The sequence below is a fragment of the Rhinolophus sinicus genome, linkage group LG02 (genome assembly GCF_036562045.2).
Source record: "Rhinolophus sinicus isolate RSC01 linkage group LG02, ASM3656204v1, whole genome shotgun sequence".
Lineage (NCBI taxonomy): Eukaryota > Metazoa > Chordata > Mammalia > Chiroptera > Rhinolophidae > Rhinolophus > Rhinolophus sinicus.
In genome coordinates this window covers 58,151,352-58,171,079 of record NC_133752.1, presented here as the reverse complement: position 1 = coordinate 58,171,079, position 19,728 = coordinate 58,151,352, and the positions used below count along the sequence as shown (strand labels likewise).

The 19,728-nt window shown below is 34.8% G+C and overlaps 1 protein-coding gene across 6 annotated transcripts in view; it reads left to right on the top strand.

Moving 5' to 3' along the window:
* SLC4A4 (solute carrier family 4 member 4) overlaps positions 1-16,201 on the top strand; it is a 343,152-nt gene extending 326,951 nt beyond the window's left edge. For 3 of the 6 annotated variants that reach the window (XM_074324475.1, XM_019757102.2, XM_019757104.2), the window contains 5 exons: positions 2,544-2,717; positions 5,133-5,294; positions 8,677-8,773; positions 11,075-11,154; positions 11,910-16,201. In XM_074324475.1, coding sequence (XP_074180576.1) covers positions 2,544-2,717; positions 5,133-5,294; positions 8,677-8,773; positions 11,075-11,118 — 477 coding nt within the window. In that variant the 3' untranslated portion in view covers positions 11,119-11,154; positions 11,910-16,201. The remainder of the gene's footprint in view (positions 1-2,543; positions 2,718-5,132; positions 5,295-8,676; positions 8,774-11,074; positions 11,155-11,909) is intronic. The other 3 variants (XM_019757100.2, XM_019757101.2, XM_074324476.1) reach the window with 1 other exon arrangement.
* The last annotated feature ends 3,527 nt before the right edge of the window (positions 16,202-19,728 follow it).

Genomic DNA, 19,728 nt, shown 5'->3' with positions numbered 1-19,728 from the left:
CATTTATTTTCTACTTTCTCCACCATTCACCTGCTTTTCATTGTCTGATTTAATTAACAGAGTTAGCTTATGTTAACTAAAGTTATCATACATACCCATTCGTAAAATAGTCTATTAAAGGCCATTTGACCAGGAAAGTAAGAGAGCTGTGATCTACCTTCCGACTTCCTTTCCTTCCTTCCTTCCTTCCTTCCTTCCTTCCTTCCTTCCTTCCTTCCTCCCTCCCTCCCTCCCTCCCTCCCTCCCTCCCTCCCTCCCTCCCTCCCTCTCTCTCTTTCTTTCTTTCTTTCTTTCTTTTATGGTCTTAATAAGGAACTCTAAGCCTTTTTAGTGTACTCTTTAAGATACTATTTACGCATTTGCCTTTACCCTATACTAAGAACAGGCTATTCTTGTTTGATTTGCTTTCCACATGGCTGAGATTAATGATCAAAAGTTTTAAACCAATGAAAGAATAAAGTCAGTGTGGTTTATGTGCTACTTTTGTCAAAATCTTCAGCTGTTCACAACTTTTGTTGGGGGTAAAACTGGCCCCCTTTTTAAAAAATCATTAGGGAAAACTTTGTAAGGCACTTTGTTTTTCAACTGAGGTTTAATTTAATTTGCACCAGGAAACTGGAAGTACTTCTGCTGCTTTCTGGCACCTTGTTAATTGTAGCCTTATTTAGCACTTAGTAATGTTTTAATGGGAAAAGACTGCATGTTCTGTGAACATCATAAGAATTTATTTAAACCTCTTCATAATAGCCCCTGCTTTCATTTATTGGATTTAGATTAATTTGGTTTTAGAGTCAGATGGAGCTGGGCAAATGGCCAGACTCCCCAAAAGAGAAAAGTCTATTTTATTTTTCCTTATTTAGGTCCACTGAATAGAGCTCTTCACCATTTGGGTAACTGTTATAAAACACAAGGTGGTTCTTCATAGATTAGACTAGATGAATATGAATGTGGGTTTATTTGTTCTCATGAAACTTTTGGGAGGAGAAATGTGTAAAAATATTTCATTTGTACCTGGCATTATAAATATTCTTTATTCCTCTAAATGGAAAAATATGGAATTAATATGGCCTCTAAACTAATAGTTCTTAATTTTGTTTAGCTTTAATAGGTCATTCTAGATAAAAAGAAAGGTTGATTTTATGCATTCTAGGTGCTTAATTGATGATTGGAGCTCAGTATATATTTATTAAATTAAATAGAAGAAAAAATCAATTTCATAATGATGGGGGTAATCCTTTGCTGAAGGGAAAGATAGTAGATTTTTAAAATTCTGCAGTGCTGTTGTCCCTATGTTTTCTCTCTTTCTTACTTTTCTCTTGATTTTTCCTTTTTTAGACCTTTTGGCAATCTTTGTTGTAACCCAATCTTGATAAACGGCAGGGCTCCCACCAGTCAAAAATAGCCCTGGAGGAAAAAATAAAAATTTTAGATAGGAAATCACTTTAGAGAAGATGGTCTATGATATTCTAGTTTACTTTTCCACTTCTCTCTTCCCTCCAAAAGGAAACAGAAGTATTATTTCAGAGTACTTATTATTTAATAACAATTCAATAGCTACTGTGTTTCCCTGAAAATAAGACCTAACCGGAAAATAAGCCCTAGCTTGGTTTTTCAGTATGACATCCCCTGAACATTAGCCCTAATGCATCTTTTGGAGCTAAAATTAATATAAGACAGTCTTATTTTCGGTAAAACACAGCATTTACTGAGCATCTTCCATCTGAAAGATCCTATGACAGGTACCTATCATCCTATTACAGGTACCTATCATCCCTATCATCATCATTAGTGTAAACTCAGCAGTTATTCTTTGAAGCACAGCTCCTAGTACATAGGTGCTCAGCAATCATTTCAATACTTGTTTATACGTGACAGTGTGATAGCCTCTCCTAGACTCAAATATCTAGTTGTCGACACCCTGAAACTCACTGTAATTAGTATTCATATGGCTTTACTCTAAAAAGAAATGATAAGGTATTACTGAATGTAGTAGTTAAATTATGCCATAGATAAATAATGTAGAATATGAAAATACCAACATATTCACATTTTCAAGTTGGATACTTCCTTTATATCCTTGAAACATCCCTGAAATGTATATGATGCATAACAGCATCTCCTTCTCTTTCAGATAAGACAGCGCAGATAGAGTAAGATGCATGAGTTAGGTGTCTTGCTTCAGCATACCATTACTAAAATAGTCACAAGATCCTTTCTCCCAAGACTCAGGTAGTATAAATAGAAACTAAGAGATGAGCATTGAGAATTTATATTTTGTTTGTGACTATTCTTTGGTAGCCACTTTACTCATATATCTGCATAACATTCTTACAAAATAATAATAAAAATTGGAAGACTCATATAATGTCTTACTGTGCTAGACTAAATTTCTGCACCCCCTTACTGGTGTCCTCTAGAAAAGACACTGATTGCCCAAAGTATAGACTATAAATCACTAGTGGATAGCTAGGCGTAATAGAAATGCCTCTGTGGATCAGCTCTTGAATTAATGCAGTTGTTCTCTCTTCCCGTGTCTTCCCCAGTTCATGGATCGTCTGAAGCTGCTTCTGATGCCTCTGAAGCATCAGCCTGACTTTATCTACCTGCGCCATGTCCCCCTGCGCAGAGTCCACCTGTTCACGTTCCTGCAGGTGTTGTGCCTAGCCCTGCTCTGGATCCTCAAGTCAACTGTGGCTGCTATCATTTTTCCAGTCATGGTAGGCATTCCTTTAATTGAACCTACCCATGAGGTCACACCAATATCATGTGGTTATTGTAATATAGAAGTCATGTGTGTGTTTTGTGTGTGGTTATAATTTTTTCCAGCTTTGGCCAAATGACTTTGATTTGATCAGTTGTAATTTAAAGCTCCTACCGTGTTTCCCCGAAAATAAGACCTAGCCAGACAATCAGCTCTAATGCGTCTTTTGGAGCAAAAATTAATACGATTTTACTATAAGACTGGGTCTTATATAATATTATAATATAATATAATATAATATAATATAATATAATATAATATAATATAATATAATATAATATAATATAATACCGGGCCTTATATTAATTTTTTGCTCTAAAAGATGCATTAGAGCTGATTGCCTGGCTAGGTCTTATTTTCGGAGAAACGGTATGTCTGTGGTTGTCTACACTAGGTCTTAGAGTCAGATGAAGCTAAGTTCAGATACTGGCTTTGATTTATGCTGGTCAGTGAACCTCCCTGAGTTGCCATGAACTTATCAGTAAAATGTAGATGGAATTGTTATTGTTATTCTGAGCATCAGTAGTGAATATCCTATATAGCACAATGCCTGGCACATAGTAGACACCATTGCACATTAGTTATTTTTAAAATACCATTGTACAATAGAATCAATCTAAATAACAATGTACAGCACATTTCAGTCCAAATAATAGGGAACAAATGGGGCAACTTACGAAAGTCATCCAATGAATTAGAAGAAATGGAGTGAGATATTTAATTTTTAAAGTTCTTGCTAGTTTGTATCATGCTAAGTTTAAGTCTGGGCTCTCTATCCTTGATATGTATGATATGATGAAAAGTAAAGTAAAATAACTTATATTCCACTCTGAATCACAAGCGAAAGAAGGAAAAAAGGAAATGCTAATTCTGTATTTGGCTTCATTATTGAATTTCATACTTTACCATAGTGTTCCATTTCTTGCAAGAAAATGCGTATGCATACATTCGAAACAAGTTACAAAGCCAGCTAAGTTTCCCCCATTGCTTTGGAAACAGAATTTCATACAGTAGCCATATTTTATTTTTTACAAAAATCTTCTTACCCAGTATTATTATTTTGTTTTATGGATATTTATTGTTTATAATTGTTTTTTTCTCCAGGGAAGAAGAAAAAATGGTATGAAACACTAGTGATATTTGTAGAGTCAGATTTTTTTTATCTTGATGATCCCTTATCTCTCTCTCTCTCTTTTTTTAAACTGTCCTAACTTACTGGAAAACAAACTGGATGTGAGAACTGGATGTGACTCCTATTTGGTATAATCGACCTATCTATTACTTCTGCTAAAGCCAGGAAAAAACAAAGTTAGACCTGGATAAATTTGAAATATATGCAGTAAATCACTTATTACTTGTGCTAAATAATAAAAAAAGTATTTTTTTTATCTTTTGAGGGCTTTTATTTGAACACAAAACAATCGTAATATCAGAGGGCAGATGTTATTAATTTCTCTAGGAAATGAAGAAACTACCATCTAGAGATCATACGGATAAAGATGATTATTTATTTGAGATAGAGTCATGACTCTTGTATCCGAGTGCATACTAATTTTACACTTAAGCAAAGACATCTTTAAAGTACCTTCTCAAGTTACTCTGCAAGAGCAATTCATAGAATCAAAGATACAGAGTTTAAGAATACTGATTTTAGATGCAGACAGCTGGGCCCCACTGTACTCTTCCTTTTTCTGGCTTTGTGATTTTGGATGTCATACTTATGTCTCTAAGCTTCAGTTTCCTCAGCTGTAAGATGCAGATCCTAATATCTACTCTTTGGGTTTGTTGTGGGAATAAATAAGAAAATACTGCCTAAGAGTTTAGCACAGCATCTGACACATGGTAAGTATTCAGTTAATGTAGTTTTTGAAGTCGTCCAGTAGATTAAATGATCTCTGCATACTCCACGACTGCCTCATTAATAATAGTTTGAAGATGTCTTAGTGTATTGTATGTTGTACAGATTTTCTTGATTTTCAAAAACTTGTATAATATTTTAATTTTGAATAATTAGAAATCATATACAGGCTATTTTTCCCCTTTAATTATTTAGTTATTTTATTAAAAATCTGACATGGAAGAAAATGGTTTAAAAACAAATCCTTCCACATTGAAACTCTAAGTGAATATGATCATACCTTTCAATGAACACAACAAAGTGAGTTTCAAGTAAGACTTTTATAAACCAACTTTCCCCATAAAGAAAATGTTATGGTCCACTTAATATAAGTCCATACAAGCAAGATGAGTCTCATCATCCTCTAGCCTTATACAAAACAGGTTTATACTGCTTTTGATAGAGCAGTATTTATATCACTATGACTTCATCTGACATGGTTTCTTTCATACTTTTTTATATTTATCCTTCCAGATCTTGGCACTTGTAGCTGTCCGAAAAGGCATGGACTACCTCTTCTCACAGCATGACCTCAGCTTCCTCGATGATGTCATTCCAGAAAAGGACAAGAAAAAGAAGGAAGATGAGAAGAAAAAGAAAAAGAAGAAAGGAAGTCTGGACAGTGACAATGATGATGTAAGGAACTTTCCAAAATTGCAAAGTAAAGCTAGTTAAAGAAACAAATGTAAAAAATCTATTTTCAATCCCTTCTGGGAGCTGTATGGCTGAGCTGCGAGAATATTTACTTGGCCATGTTGTATGTCAGTTTTCACCTTCCTTTGCCCTTTATTTTCTCTCTTCATTTTTTTCTGTTTTCTTAAGTCTTTCTTTAACCATTAATACACTAAAAATGATAAAATAACTTCTAAAAACAAAACAAAACAAAAAAGTCCACCACACCGAAAGAACTTCAGTCTCCAGTCTCATAGATGAAAGGAAGTTTGTTTAGTGGTGCTCTACAGTATATTTGCATTGCTGTGATAATCCAGGTTTTAAATTTGAGATAATTCAGTTTAACGTTAAGCCTAATGTGGACAAACTCTTGTGACCTTAACCTTCTGTGATCTGTGTGTCTGTCTGAGTCGGCTCTCAGCCAGAGTTCTCTGCTAGTGTACTTATCCTTGTGTTGGGCTTTGACATGATTGGGGATTATTTCTCAGTAACCCTTCATTAAAAAGGAAAGGAAATTAGAGTTTGGGGTCTTTTTCCATAATTAGTTGTCAGTCTCATGGTCTAGATGATCTCCTGCAATTGGGTGTTTAAGTTGAGAAATAAAATTATTGCCCGTTTTTTTCTTTACTAAACCATTTCACAGAAATACAGGTGCTCCAGTAGGAGTCTGTAATAAGTGCTAGGAAAACAGCTGAGATTTGTTTAAAACACATACACATACACACACACACACACACACACACACACACACAACCCTTATCCCAGTAGCCTTTTGAAAATGACATTTTCTATGTAAAGACTTGTTCTGGATTTTTTTTTACACAGTGCAGTCTCTTCATTCTAATGGGATCCCTGGTATCCCATTCTAAAGTGGGAGTATAGTTCATTTTTGGTGGCCACTCTGTACTTGATCATTTTTATTGATCCTGCATACTGGTCCTTAATTTCCATAAGAGCTCTTTATTGTATGTATTTTTGTTCCTATTTTACAGATGAGGAAATTTAGACTGAAGTGTTAAGTCATTTTTCTAAGTGTACATAGCCATAGTGGCAAAGCCAAAACTAATCCAGGCCTGTCTGGTTATTTCCAATTGATCAGCCTGTCTGATTGTTTTCTATTTAGAGAACTTGGAAATAATACAGTGAAAGAAGGCAACAGCCAAAATTGGATTTCAGATAAATTGATCCAATAAGAAAAGGCTAAATATATGAGGCACATTTAGCAAAAGAGAGAAAGAGTTTCAGGGAGCTTTTGTGAGTATCTTCATTCATCTTCGATGAGAACAGGTATATAAATTTTCTGTTTCCAATGATGGTAAAATAAAAAGAGTGAATGTATTTAAACTGCAGCACAGATTAAGATGCAGTATTAAAAAAGAATGATATGTTTATACATTAAATAGATATCAAGATTTGAAATAAATTTCTAGACCACTCAAGATAAAAAAGAAATTTGCCTGAAATACCGAGATAATTAAAGCAGTATTTCATCTTGAATTTTCAGAACTAGTACCTCAGTTTATGTACATGGACACCAAACTTAAAATTCAATACACATTATGAACATAGGAAGTAATATTATAGAATCCTCTTTTCTAATGTTTTTTGGAAAAATATAAAATATCAACTTTGGGGAATGTTTTAAATTTAGTGCTCTCTGTGTCAAAAGGTGGAACAAATTAGTTCCTGAGAAGTTCTTCCAATTCTTAGATTTGATTTTCAACAAATCATATTTTATTTAAACAATGTTATTATTTTACTAATAATATTTATTATTTTCAGCTCCGTATTTTCAACAGATTTCTTGAAGATAATGTGTGGTACTTGTTTCTTTTCCTCTATTTTTCTTCTCCCGCCCCACCAAAACAAACAAACAAACAAGCTTTTATTAGCTTATATATTTATCCTAGGCAGTGAATCCAACCAGGAAATTTAGAGTACATCTGTGTAATAAGTTCTTCATGTTGAGCTCATGATTTGGGGCCTCCACATTTGGAAGGTGGCTTTCCTGATGTTCACCTGATAATCATGGGTTGTGGGGTTCTTGGCTATAGGGAGCAACATGGGGGCCTGGGAGTTACAGCTCTACTGGTTGTGAGAAGAAGTAGTGAAAATTATGGCTTGCCAACATTTTGAGCCACTCCGTCATTTTTGAACCTACATGGTAGGCTATGATTAAGGGTTGGCTACCAACCTGTTCATCTGTAAATGCTATTATTTGGGGAAATGTTTGAAATACTGTAAAAAACTTGTTCTTCTTGATATTCTCATAAAGGTGCATGTAGTATCTTCATTATTTTTTGTCAATTTTAATATCATATCTTAGTCCTTTAAAAGTAACATTGTGGCTCATTACCCTCTTTAGACTCATCATAAAGGAATTTTTTAATGTGTATAGTAGGCTTTATGTTAAGATATAATTTTTCCTTATATTCTTTGACCCCCTAGTTCCTCTTCTTTTTTCTTTTTTCCCCCTTTCAACTAAAGGTCATCTTCTTGGTACTTTCAGTTAAAAGATGAATTTGATCTTTTGAATCCAAACATAGACTGCATTCAATAAAATGAGTTCTAGAAAAAAGTAAAGTGGTAATCCTGTGGAAAGCTGTTATACGTTGGCTTAGGTGGCCTGTTTTTTAAGTAGCCTCATGATTAGCTGTCTGGTTTTGTTCTATTCTGGTTATGATTCTTCTCTGCTCATCTGACCATCGTAGGCACCTTCCTTGTGCTTTTATTTTCTCATGTTTTGCTAAGTTTTCAAATATCTTGGTACAAGCAAATTGAAATTAACCTTTAACTATAAAATAGTTTAATAAAATATTAGCTTAAGGAACGGAGGTTTATTTTCAAGTGTATATCCTGGATAGTGGATGTTAGAGCCTTCTACCTGTCTTAGAAGGAAACGTGAGTCATCATTTTCCTGGAAATAGAATCAGAAAGCATGGCCAGAAAGAATAAGAAGACCGTATTACAGTTTAGGTAGTTTCCTAGATTTAACCTTCCATATTCAGATTATTTACCTTACACATACAACAAACTCATAAATATTTGTTGATTGGGAATCCAGCTTATGGAAAGCTTTACAATAGTTCTAATGTGTAGTGTTCTCCATTTGGTGCAGTTCTAGTTTTAATTGACTCAATTCCATTAACTAAGAAGAGAAGAAAACAAAGGTGAGTAGGAAAAATTGCACAGAATTTGGAAAGTTAACAAAGCGGGAATGGTTAGGTAAAAGGCATTTCTACTTAGTGCCATGTAAACGATAATTGATAGGTTTAATCAATACTGGAAGGTAGGAAGGACTGTATAGTAAAAGCTTTCTAAAAACTATTGTAAATTTCTTTCACAGTCTGACTGCCCATATTCAGAAAAAGTTCCAAGTATTAAAATTCCAATGGACATCATGGAACAGCAACCTTTCCTAAGTGATAGCAAACCTTCCGACAGTGAGTAGAACTAACCTCTTGCTTGCCTGTCTGAATATGATTTGCACTTGCAGAGAAAAAACTTTAGGACTATCATTTACGTTAACTTTTCCTCTATTTTCTTTTTTTCTATGTGAAGATTTATACTTAATTATTATAAAACTTCATTTTTTTCATTTTCTGAGTGTCCTTTTATTTTCCTTTTACCTATAACCTTTTAACTTTTTTTTTTCAGTAGTCTTTTCTCAGATCCAAGTTATCACCAGTTTCTTTCGGTTGCTAAACTCATAACCATATTTTTTAATTGATTTTCCTTTCTTCTGCTGGTATTAAGAATTGCAGCTTATAGTACTACGTCACTGTCTGTTACTGTTTGTCTTCCTTAGGCTTCAGCCAATGACCAATCAGCTCAAAAGAGAAATTGCAACATGAGTCTCTGAATGATCAATGAATCAATCGTTAATATTGAGAATTTGTAATAGTTTGTTATTTTCAATTTAATTGGCAATCATAAAATATTAACACAACTTTTTAGGTCTAATTTATATGTGCATTTTCTTCCTAATTTCTTCATTCCCCTCTACTATTTCAAAAATCACCTTTGTAACTGTACTGTTTTTTTCTGGGGTAATAGCCTAATAACTAAAGTGTAATGATTTCTGACATTCACCTTTTGTGTGTGTGTGTGTGTTTGAATTAATGGGCCACTTGAAAAGGAGGAAAATCTCTGTAGTAACATTAGTGACTATAGCTCAGGCTTTTCCAATAGCAAGTAGCAATTGCTTCCAAACTACTTTCATTTTGAGTTCTCATTTGCAGAAAATGTATTCTTTTAGATCCAGATGTACCTCAAAGTCTACTGATCTGTTAAAGGAAAACTACAGTTGAGTTTTTTATTTCTATCTGGCAATGCCATTTCAACTTCAATAACAGGTCACCAGAAAAAGTTTGACATGAATGACTGAAAAATAGGTATATTAGTTATTTATTGCTGTGTAACAAATTACTACAAAATTTAGGAGAAACAACAAACGTATTTTCTTACAGTTTCTGACATTCAGAAATTAAGGAGCAGCTGCTTTTGCTGATTCTGACTCTGGTTCTCGCATGAAATTGCAGTCAAGCTCTTGGCTGGGGCTCAATCTGAAAACTTGACTGGAACCGGGGATCTGCTTCCAAGGTTTCAGTTCCTTGGCTTATAGGCATCTCTACAGGGCTGCCCATGCATGATACGGCTTCCCGCAGAGCCCATGACAACAGAGTGAAACCAAGACAGAAACTGCGGTCTTTTATAACTGAATCTCAGAAGTGGTATACCATCCCTTCTGCCATATTCTACTGGTCACACAAACCAACCCTACTACAATGTGGGAAGGAATTACATAAGGGCATGAATACCAGGATGCAGGGAGCATCGGGGACCATCTTGGAGGCTGAATACCACACGAGGTTTAAAGAATTAAAGCACTCTCACCTTTAGTGTCCAGTCTGTATGTAACCTATCATATGTAACCTGAGACTAATTTATTCTCAGTCCTCTCAGTCAGATTTAGTTAATTTTTTCTTTTTGAATTCAAGTTCCGCAAACCATGTTCTGCTTTCGTTTTTCGTCTCTGGAGCATTAATAGCGAACAGACACTGTGAAGAGAGCCCAGCATGTATGTTGTCCATTGACATCACAGAGCCCTTTTAAGTCCAATTTAAAGGCTACTTTAAAAAAAAAAAATCACCAGCTAGAATTTGAGGCTCCTGGAAAAAGTTTATGGCAATTAGATTATTAGTGTCCTTCATTCTCTCAAAAACTCTTTAGAAAGGACACTTTGAAAGTTATGATATTAGCATAACACCCATGATCATTCTAACTGAATGTTTTTTTTAATGTCATATTAATCTTTTATAATCCATGAGAAAACAAAGTTGATAGTAGAGTTGCGGTAAAAATAAGTTCCTCAAAATCTTTTTATTCCCCCATGAATAACAGCAGGACAAAATTGTGCATGCTGGGATGGAAGGAAATCCAAGAGCAAGCCTTAGCACTACGTAGATGCAATCACCTTCTAACAAGGATTCACCTCTTCCTCAGTGAAAAGAACAACAATGGTTCTTCCCAGAAAACCTAGAGTAAAGGAAACTAAGTGATTTGGGCTTCATCACACTAGATTCTTAGCGATACAATGTTTTTTGATATTGTCTAAACTTGCCTTTCTTACTCTTTCCAGTTGTGAAAGATGCATCAATTTTTATGAAGATTTTTATTTTCACTCTAATTTTATACATTACCAAAGACTACTCTTTATGATTAAAAATATTTTTCCCCCCCAGGAGAACGATCCCCAACATTCCTTGAACGCCACACATCATGCTGATAAAATTCCTTTCCTGCAGTCACTCGGTATGCCAAGGTAAAGGACGGCCTTGTGTCTAATGCTGTTCCGTGGGGTGATTGTCCCACAGAAATGTAGTCAGTGGCGGGTTATTGGCAGGACACCTCATTCTCCTTCTTTTCTACACTTCGTCTTAAACAAATTATCCAATCACCAAACCTTATCCCAGGTTTTACTGGTAGAACATCTTCTAAGAGAACTACTCTACTTACTCTTAGAAATACTGTAATCTTTCAGTATCATTGAGGTAAAGCCCAGGATCAATGTCAGCTCTTATCGATTCTGATTTAAGGGGTAACTGCATGTCCTGGCTGCCCTCCTCTAGGAGTTTCCTTCCTTCTTAACACGGATCTAGAGATCTCAGATCCTACTTGATTTTTAAGAGTGAAATCTCTGAATATTTTCTTCATGTAAGTCTTTTTGTCCTTTAATTTCTGATGGTATCACCCACCTGGCAATCTGCCTTCTTGTTTTTTGTGTTTTTTTTAAAATCTAGGTATGATAGCTTATGAAATTTTTACTTCAATATCTTAATGCTATTAGCATTTATGCTATTAGTAGCTATTAATGCTATTAGTAGCATTTATGATATAATTAATGCTATTATAGCTTCATCGCATTTAAAAATGTTTGTTTATAATACAGAAAGAAAGAGAAGTATTTAAAGAGAACGAAGGACACATTGGGCTTTTGTACAATGCTTAAACATTTGACAAATGACAAAGGAAATCTGATTTACTCACTATTTCTTTTCTTTTTTTCTTTTTCTCTAGTCCTCCTAGAACTCCAGTAACAGTTGTGCCTCAAATTAGAATAGAACTTGTGTCTGAAGACAATGATTGTTTGTGGAGGAGCAAGGGAACAGAAACTACATTGTAACCTGTTTGTCTTTCTTAAACTAATAGTTTTTGTTGTTAATGTTCTTGTTTTTTGTCTGGTTGTTTATTTTTTTAATTTTTGTTTTGTTTTGCTTTTTGGCCATTGGCCAAATGCTACAGCACTCTCTCCACTTCTCTTTTGCATAGGTAAAATTAAGACAGTAGTGCACCATTCCTTAAAAGCATCTGAAAAATCCCCTTTTTGTTCTTAGACTTTTCCATGTGTCCTCTGACAACCAAATTCCTCTGTCACTCAAGACATGCACAGACACTATCCTTTTCCTTTATCAAGCAGGGGACAAAAGTATTAAGGATTTTATAACACTTTTTATTCAAATATTGCAGGAATTTACCACTTTAGCTTTGGAGCTGTGCTTACTGGCTTGTCTTTCTGTCTGGTAGAACAAACATTGACCTCCAGGCAGTGTCTTCTCGCTTACAGAGCTCTCTGAGACTGGAAAAAGTGCTGCTATTCTAACTTGCTCTTGCTTGTAAACCCTAACCCTAGAGTTATCAAAGAAGAAAATCTAAAGGTACTTTACACCCAGTAGAGAAACTATTGCCATCATTGTAGCAAGTGCTGGAATGTCCCTTTTTCCTATGCAACTTTTTTTAACCCTTTAATGAACTTATCTGTTGAGTACATTTGAAGAATATTTTTCTTCCTAGATTTTGTTGTTTAAATTATGGGGCCTAACCTGCGACTTATTTTTGTCAACTTTTTAAACTTTTTTTTAATTACTGTAAAGAAAATGAATTTTTTCCTGCAGCAGGAAACATAGTTTTGAGTAGTTCTACCTCTTATTTGTAGCTGCCAGGCTTTCTGTAAAAATTGTATTGTATATAATGTGATTTTTACACACATACACACACACACACACACACACACAAGTACACAATCTCTAGGGTAAGCCAGAGGGCTAGATCAGATGAAAAAACACCATGTTTCTAGGCATCCATTTTTCCCTTTCTGTAAAAGAAAATTATCTGTTTTATGAAGGAGATGGGGGGGGGAAAGGGACAAGCTCCTATGTAACGGGAATGACTGATGTTTTGATAATGGTAGTGTCCTGGCACAGATGCTGATTGTATTACTGTGTTCGATGTCCTATGCAGTATTGTTAGACATTTTGTTTTTCACTTTGAAATACTCATGTGTTTGTGTATGTGTTCTGTGTGTGGTGGGTGCACATATGTGCGAAGTTAGAGACAGAGTGATGGCAGGCGAAGGGCAAAGTTATCCAGCCTCTGGTGTCAGTTGTCATAAAACCCAAACCACATATGAAAAATCAGTATGAGATCCAAGAGAATTACCATTATGCAAATGAGGGTAAATATATTGTGTTACCCAGATATCAGTCACCATCAGTGATACAATAGCCCACATTTACAATACAAAATTCCTAGAAATATCCATGCCATTTACACATTCTACAAAACGTTAATGGGAGTGCAGGTAGATCTGCAGAGGTATATGTGTATGAATTTTAACAATACTCATTTTTTAGGAAAGGCAATTATGCCTTGTGATTGGGATGTTTAGAATGTACATGTATATGTGTACTTCAAAGTACCAAATTGAAAATTAAAAAAGAAAATTAGATCTTTATTGACTAAATTTAGCATGTTATCTAAATATGTTTTTAATAGGTTGTATTGGGTATTGTGAGTCTCCTTTAAAAACATTTAAATATTTTGAATCCATATTTTGGATTCATATAACCATATTTTTTTATACATCCTAACTAAAACAGATTGTTGGAGGACTACTAGGAACAGAATGAAACTACTTATTTTGGTTTCATAATATACACATTGAATATACACATACTCCTACTCATTCTTATATTAATTAATTATAATTCTGTCTTCTTGAAATTTTGATTATAAAAACATTTGTGCTGAATTAGCTGTTACTTTTATTGTAGCTGATAATCTTAAAACTTTCAATTTTTGTAGAAATTAGATGTAAGTGACCTGCAATTTTTTTCATTCAAATGAAAGTAGTAAATCATGTATTATTTGTTAAAACTTCACATACCAAATTTTGGCATCACATTTGTATTTACAGCTATCTTTAAAATGATTACATTATCTAGTTTTTCATTACCCTAATACAAAACTATATAAGAAGATTTTCCCTTTTCTTTACTGATAGAAGCATCCATAAAATGCTTAAAAGCCATGCATAATATGTTCAGCTTAATCTACAATCTTGTTATTAATGGTATTTTTGTTCACTTTTATAAAATCTCGAGATATAATAATTTATTTTTCTGATCATGAATCAAGTACTGGAGGATTCATACTCCTCTCCATCCCTTTCAAAGAACCGCTAAAGAAACAGCCCAGTGTTTCAGCCTTTGAGTAAATCTAAAAGTTACCTGCACCTCTATTTTATGATCCATATTCTGTGACAGAAGTTTGAGACTCAATATGAATTAAGAATAATGCCTTACGTTTGCTAAAAGGAACCGTTAGCATTAAACCGTTTTAATATTTTGGAACCCAGGGAAGTATTTTAAAAAATAATTACCTTCAGAGGAATAGAACAAACAAAAAAACCTGAGGTCCCTACAGAGCCACCAAATTACCTGTATTTTAACTGAATTTACTTATTATCTAAGAACTCACTAGATTGGGTGGTTTTGTTTTTATGTAAACTGGACACAGAGAATACACTGGTAAATTTTTTACAAAGTGTTTTTCTTCCTGATATGAATATGGAGAAAAAAGATTTAAGTCGTTAGAAGTAAATGACGAAGTATACACTCAGAATTGAAGTTGAGTGATGGTACAGACTTATTGTTGGAGGAAAAGATCCTTAGGCCAAGAGTCTGCCTATGGTAGCCTAAAGATCTTTGGTTTTTCATTTGAAAGGAAATCTCTTGGAGGCACTGTTTTCTTGATAAAAGTCATTCTTCTCTACAATATAAATCTAGGACTTAGAACCCAAATTATTTTGTGTGCCATCGAGAGTAGTGTTCCTGACTCTTCCAGTCAAGCAGTGGAGTGGGGTGGGGGAAATGGAGGCTTGTACAAGTAGGAAAAAAACCCTCTGTAATTAGCCCCCCACCTCAAAGAATGGGGGAGGGGAAGTAAATGTCTGCCTTCAGTAATTCAGTTTGTGTATATTTTATGCACATGTACCAGCACGCACGGAGTAAATCTTTTATCAGCTGTATATTGGTGTTTAATACAGAAAATGATTGTCTTCCCAGTTCTGGTTTTCTTTTTTTTTTTTTCTTGTTAACTATGTTAAAGTACTTGAATTGTATTGACTGCTGACTATCTTAAAACAAAACAAAACTATTTGAATTGTATTACAGAGGATGACATTGTTCAGGGATGGGACAAAGCTTTCTTCAATCCTTTTCATACCACTTAATGATTTTGGTGCAGGAACTTGAGATTTTCTTATTTATTCCATGATACTTCATATCTGCTCTTCACAGAATGAGCATGAAGCCCAGTGGCACCAAGTGACAGAATAAAATTAAATGATATTTATGGCACTTGACTATCCGAAGTATCTTGGGAGTTTTCAGATGATGATTTCATTGAGCTTCATTGTAGCCTGAAATAAAGTTTTGTGCTATATGTGAGCCAATCAAGGTGTGTTTTGACCAGATATTTAACTATGTCCTATTTCTTGGCTAATTTCTTTGTGTTCTATAGGTACATACAAAAATCCTGAATTCTATTACCTACATAAATATTGCGACTCAGGGCTAATGTCATCCAGTGAAACTTTTAGAGCCAGAAGTAACTTTGTCCCATTCCTACAATGTGAAAGAGTGAATAGTTGCCTCTTTTTAGCCATTTTTATGGCTGGTACATATTCGTACACATTACTTTTCAAAATCAATACGCACTTTCAGATATTCTTATTTTTATTCTCTTAAATCTTTATTAACTTTGGAGAAATGATGCATCTTTTTATTTTAAATGAAGTAGATCAACATGGTGGAACAAAATGATAAAGAACAGAAAACATTTCAATATATTACTAATAATTTTTTTCCAATATAAAACCTAAAATTCCTATAACATTATAGTATTTTACAGTTTTATGAAGCTTTCTATTGTGACTTTTATGGAATTAAGAGATGAAGAAGATGAGATATTTTAGCATTTATATTTTTCAAAATTAAATGTATACTTAAAATAAAGTAACTTTATGCATTTATGAGTGTCAAGTGCTTCTGTTCATGTCTTGAAATGATTAAGTCCCTATTTTACTCCTTTGGGGCTGTGGGGAATACAAAGATGAGTGAGTTGGAGTCCCTGACCCCAGATTGCTTTTAATCACTCGAGGCAGGAGGATAAAATAAATGTTCTAATTGCATAAAACAAGAGACTGCAGAAATTATCTATCAAAGTATTAATGAAATGCTATTATGCAAGAGTTCAAAGCAAGAAAAAAATATGTCCAACTAAGAACAATAGAATGGTTTTATTGAGAAAGTACTATTGTTATTCTTCTTTTGTAAAGTTAATAAAATATAAAATGCCATTTTCTTGAATACATGTATGATATTGTTAACCTCAAAATAAAAGACCGAAGTGAGAGGCAACAAGCATTTATTTGAGATCCAAAAGAATAGCTATTCAGGAAGCACTGATTCAGGCAGAAACCCAAATAGTGTTCTGATTAGGGGGTGAAGGTAAGAAATATTTATGAGAAAGGGAAGGGGAATAATTACATGAATAGAAGGAAGGAATTGCTACAGGTGTAGATAAGCTAAGATGGTGATGCTAATTCTAAAGAATGTCTATAATTTTCAGTCTGGTAGTCATAATGTCTGCTTCCCTGTTATCTTTGCAAACAGTTGTTTGGAATACAATGCTGCTTTAGGCCCAGGCCAAAGGTTATTTTGCCCAGTTTTAACATTCAAAAGGTTTGAGGAGTAAGACATGCAAAGCAGTTCCTCTGGGATGGCAGCTCAGACTCCATTTTGAAGTGGCTCATTTATATGATTTATCACAATATATATTGATGTATACAGTTATTCTCAAGCAAAAAAAAAACACTGCTAAGCATAAGCACTTATTAAAATATAGGTATTCATGGGGGGTTCGGGGTGGGTGCAAAAGATGAGGGGATTAAGAAATGTAAATTGGCAGCTACAAAATAGTCACAGGGATGTAAAGTGCAGCATATGGAATACAGTCAATAATATTGTAATAACCATAGTTATTACAATATTATCGGTGGGATCACTTCATAAGTTATATAAATGTCTAACCACTATACTGTACACATGAAACTAATATAATATTGATGTTAACTGTAATTGAAAGAAAAATCAGAGATTACAAATTAAAGAAAAAAGTGTTAAATGAATATATCCTGGAATGGTACACCACTGAAAATACATGACACACGTTTCCTGCTGAGCCTATCCAGGCTTGCGTGTGATATTTACAACTGTCTAGGAAATGTCATTTCATCCCTAAGTTATAATCAATGGTGATGGGGGTTAGGGGGAGCAAAGAGAAGGGATGAGAAAGAACTACTGGTAGCAGTAAAAAGTTACATTGAAAAAATAAAAAGATAGTAAGGCAGGAACATTGGCCAAAATAATCTTCAAACCTGGAATCTTAGAGGCAATTACTCTGAGCATCTTGGTGGTGGAGGTGATAATGGGGGTAGGGGATGGGGTTTGGAATATATCACTGAGCTGGAAGAAACAGCAGAAGATATACTCAGAATAGATTATAACATGGGAGAATTTGATTAGTTTTTCCACATACCCACAGAGAATTAATTAAATATTGCCATGCATAACAATAACTGAATTGAGAAATTAGGGTCAAATTCTATGTAGCATGTTGTGAAAAGGAAATGTGCACTTCAGCATTTCTTCATTATACCACCTGACCTACCTTACCTACCTGAGAACAAGGAAGTAAGACAGAACCCTCAGAACTAATAAACCATCTATCTCAAGGTCTGGGCAACCCAGCTTGAGCACTGTAGTTGTGAGAGAGGCAAAGACACCACAACAGGTCTTAAAGGAAAAATGTATTGATTTTATATTGATAGAAATGTATTGCTTAAATGATTAAATTGGTCAAATGTCTCAAAGGCAAAGAGTATTGCAGTTAATATTCAAAATAATGACATGGGGCCACCAGAAAATATTAAACTGTGTTGTCTTTTTCATGAATTTATAAGTGTTGAATGGGGTTGTTGCTAAAGAACCAAAAATAGGACATGATTCCTAAGCTTAAATAACTTAATCAAGTGGGAAAGAAGTACATGTAGACAAAACAGTGAAATAAAACCTTGTAAGTGCTGCAGTAGAAGTATGTGTCTAGTGCAGTGAAGGACCACAGGAGGAAGTTATAAATTCTTTTTGAGAATAAGAGGCCAAATTGTCAGGGAAACTCTAAAGCTATCTGTTGGATTGGGTGAAAAAATGTTTGCCAAACAAATGGTGTCTAGAGTGGAATTAAGAAAATGGAATAGACATTCCAAATCTGGGAGGCATAAAACAGAATGGTGCAGGGTAGAGAATTGCCATGTGTGTGTTCAATCATTAATTCAATTCAAAAATTATTGGACACCTACTATGTCCCAGACTCTTTTATTGGTCAAAGTAGTGAACATATGTTCTCAAATGGATGGTTGACAGGGGAGGGAGGTAGCGGGATGGATGAAAAAGGGGAAGGGGAATAAGACGCACAGACTTCCAGTTATAAAATAAGTAAGCCATGGAGAGGTAATGTATAGCACAGGGAATATAGTCAATTGTATTTGATTAACTTTGTACACATGGTTACTAGATTTTTTTACAGTCATCACTGTGTAAGGTATATAAATGTTGGATAAGTATGTTGTACACCTGAAACTCCTATAATATTGTATGTCAACTATAGTTTTAAAAATTAGAAATACTTCTTGCCCTAATGAAGTGTGTGGTCTAGAAGAGGACATACACAATGAGCAAATAAAAAATAAATAGAAATAACAAGTATGAATTATTATTAGGGCTGTGAAGGAAGATGGGAAAATATAAGAATGAGATGGACCTAATGGAGATTGGGTGGACAGAGAAGGCCTCCCTGGGAATTAATAGTTGAGTGGAGACAAGAAGTGTGTGTGGAGGAAGCTGAGTGGACAGTCAGGGGAAGATTGGCCTAAGCAGAGGAAACAGCACTGCAGTGAAGGCAGAAAGGACTGAAGGATGGGGAGAGTGTTGAAGGTTTATGGGACATGGCATCTCTATGCAGACACAATGCCAATATCCTAGGAATAATACCTCACTTGCTAGCTGGCATGAAGTTGCAGTCTGAGAGTAGAAGGCATGAACGAATCTTTTCAGAGACGAACGATCTCTGAGAAAACAAGGTCCAGGAAGTGTCTTCAGGAGGCGGTGGACCTCTCAGCAGTGTTTGACACCATGGGACCCTTTCTTCAGCTCACAGAGTTTGGGCTTACGTTAGAGGACAGTGGTTATCTATTAAGGGTTTTGAGAAGGGAAACAATTCATCCCAGAATGAGGACTAGATTGGAGTCCTCCATTTGGTAGTTATTATAGATGTTATTTGACACTAGGGGAATGGGTCTGATTGCCCCTACATGTTTTACTAGTGGCAACTCCAGAGGAAACCATTGCAATATCCAAATGAGGGATGACAGTTGGACTGGTCCAGAGCTGGGCATTGCCAGGTGGGTGCATTGGAAGAACAATAGAGCTTCTGGACA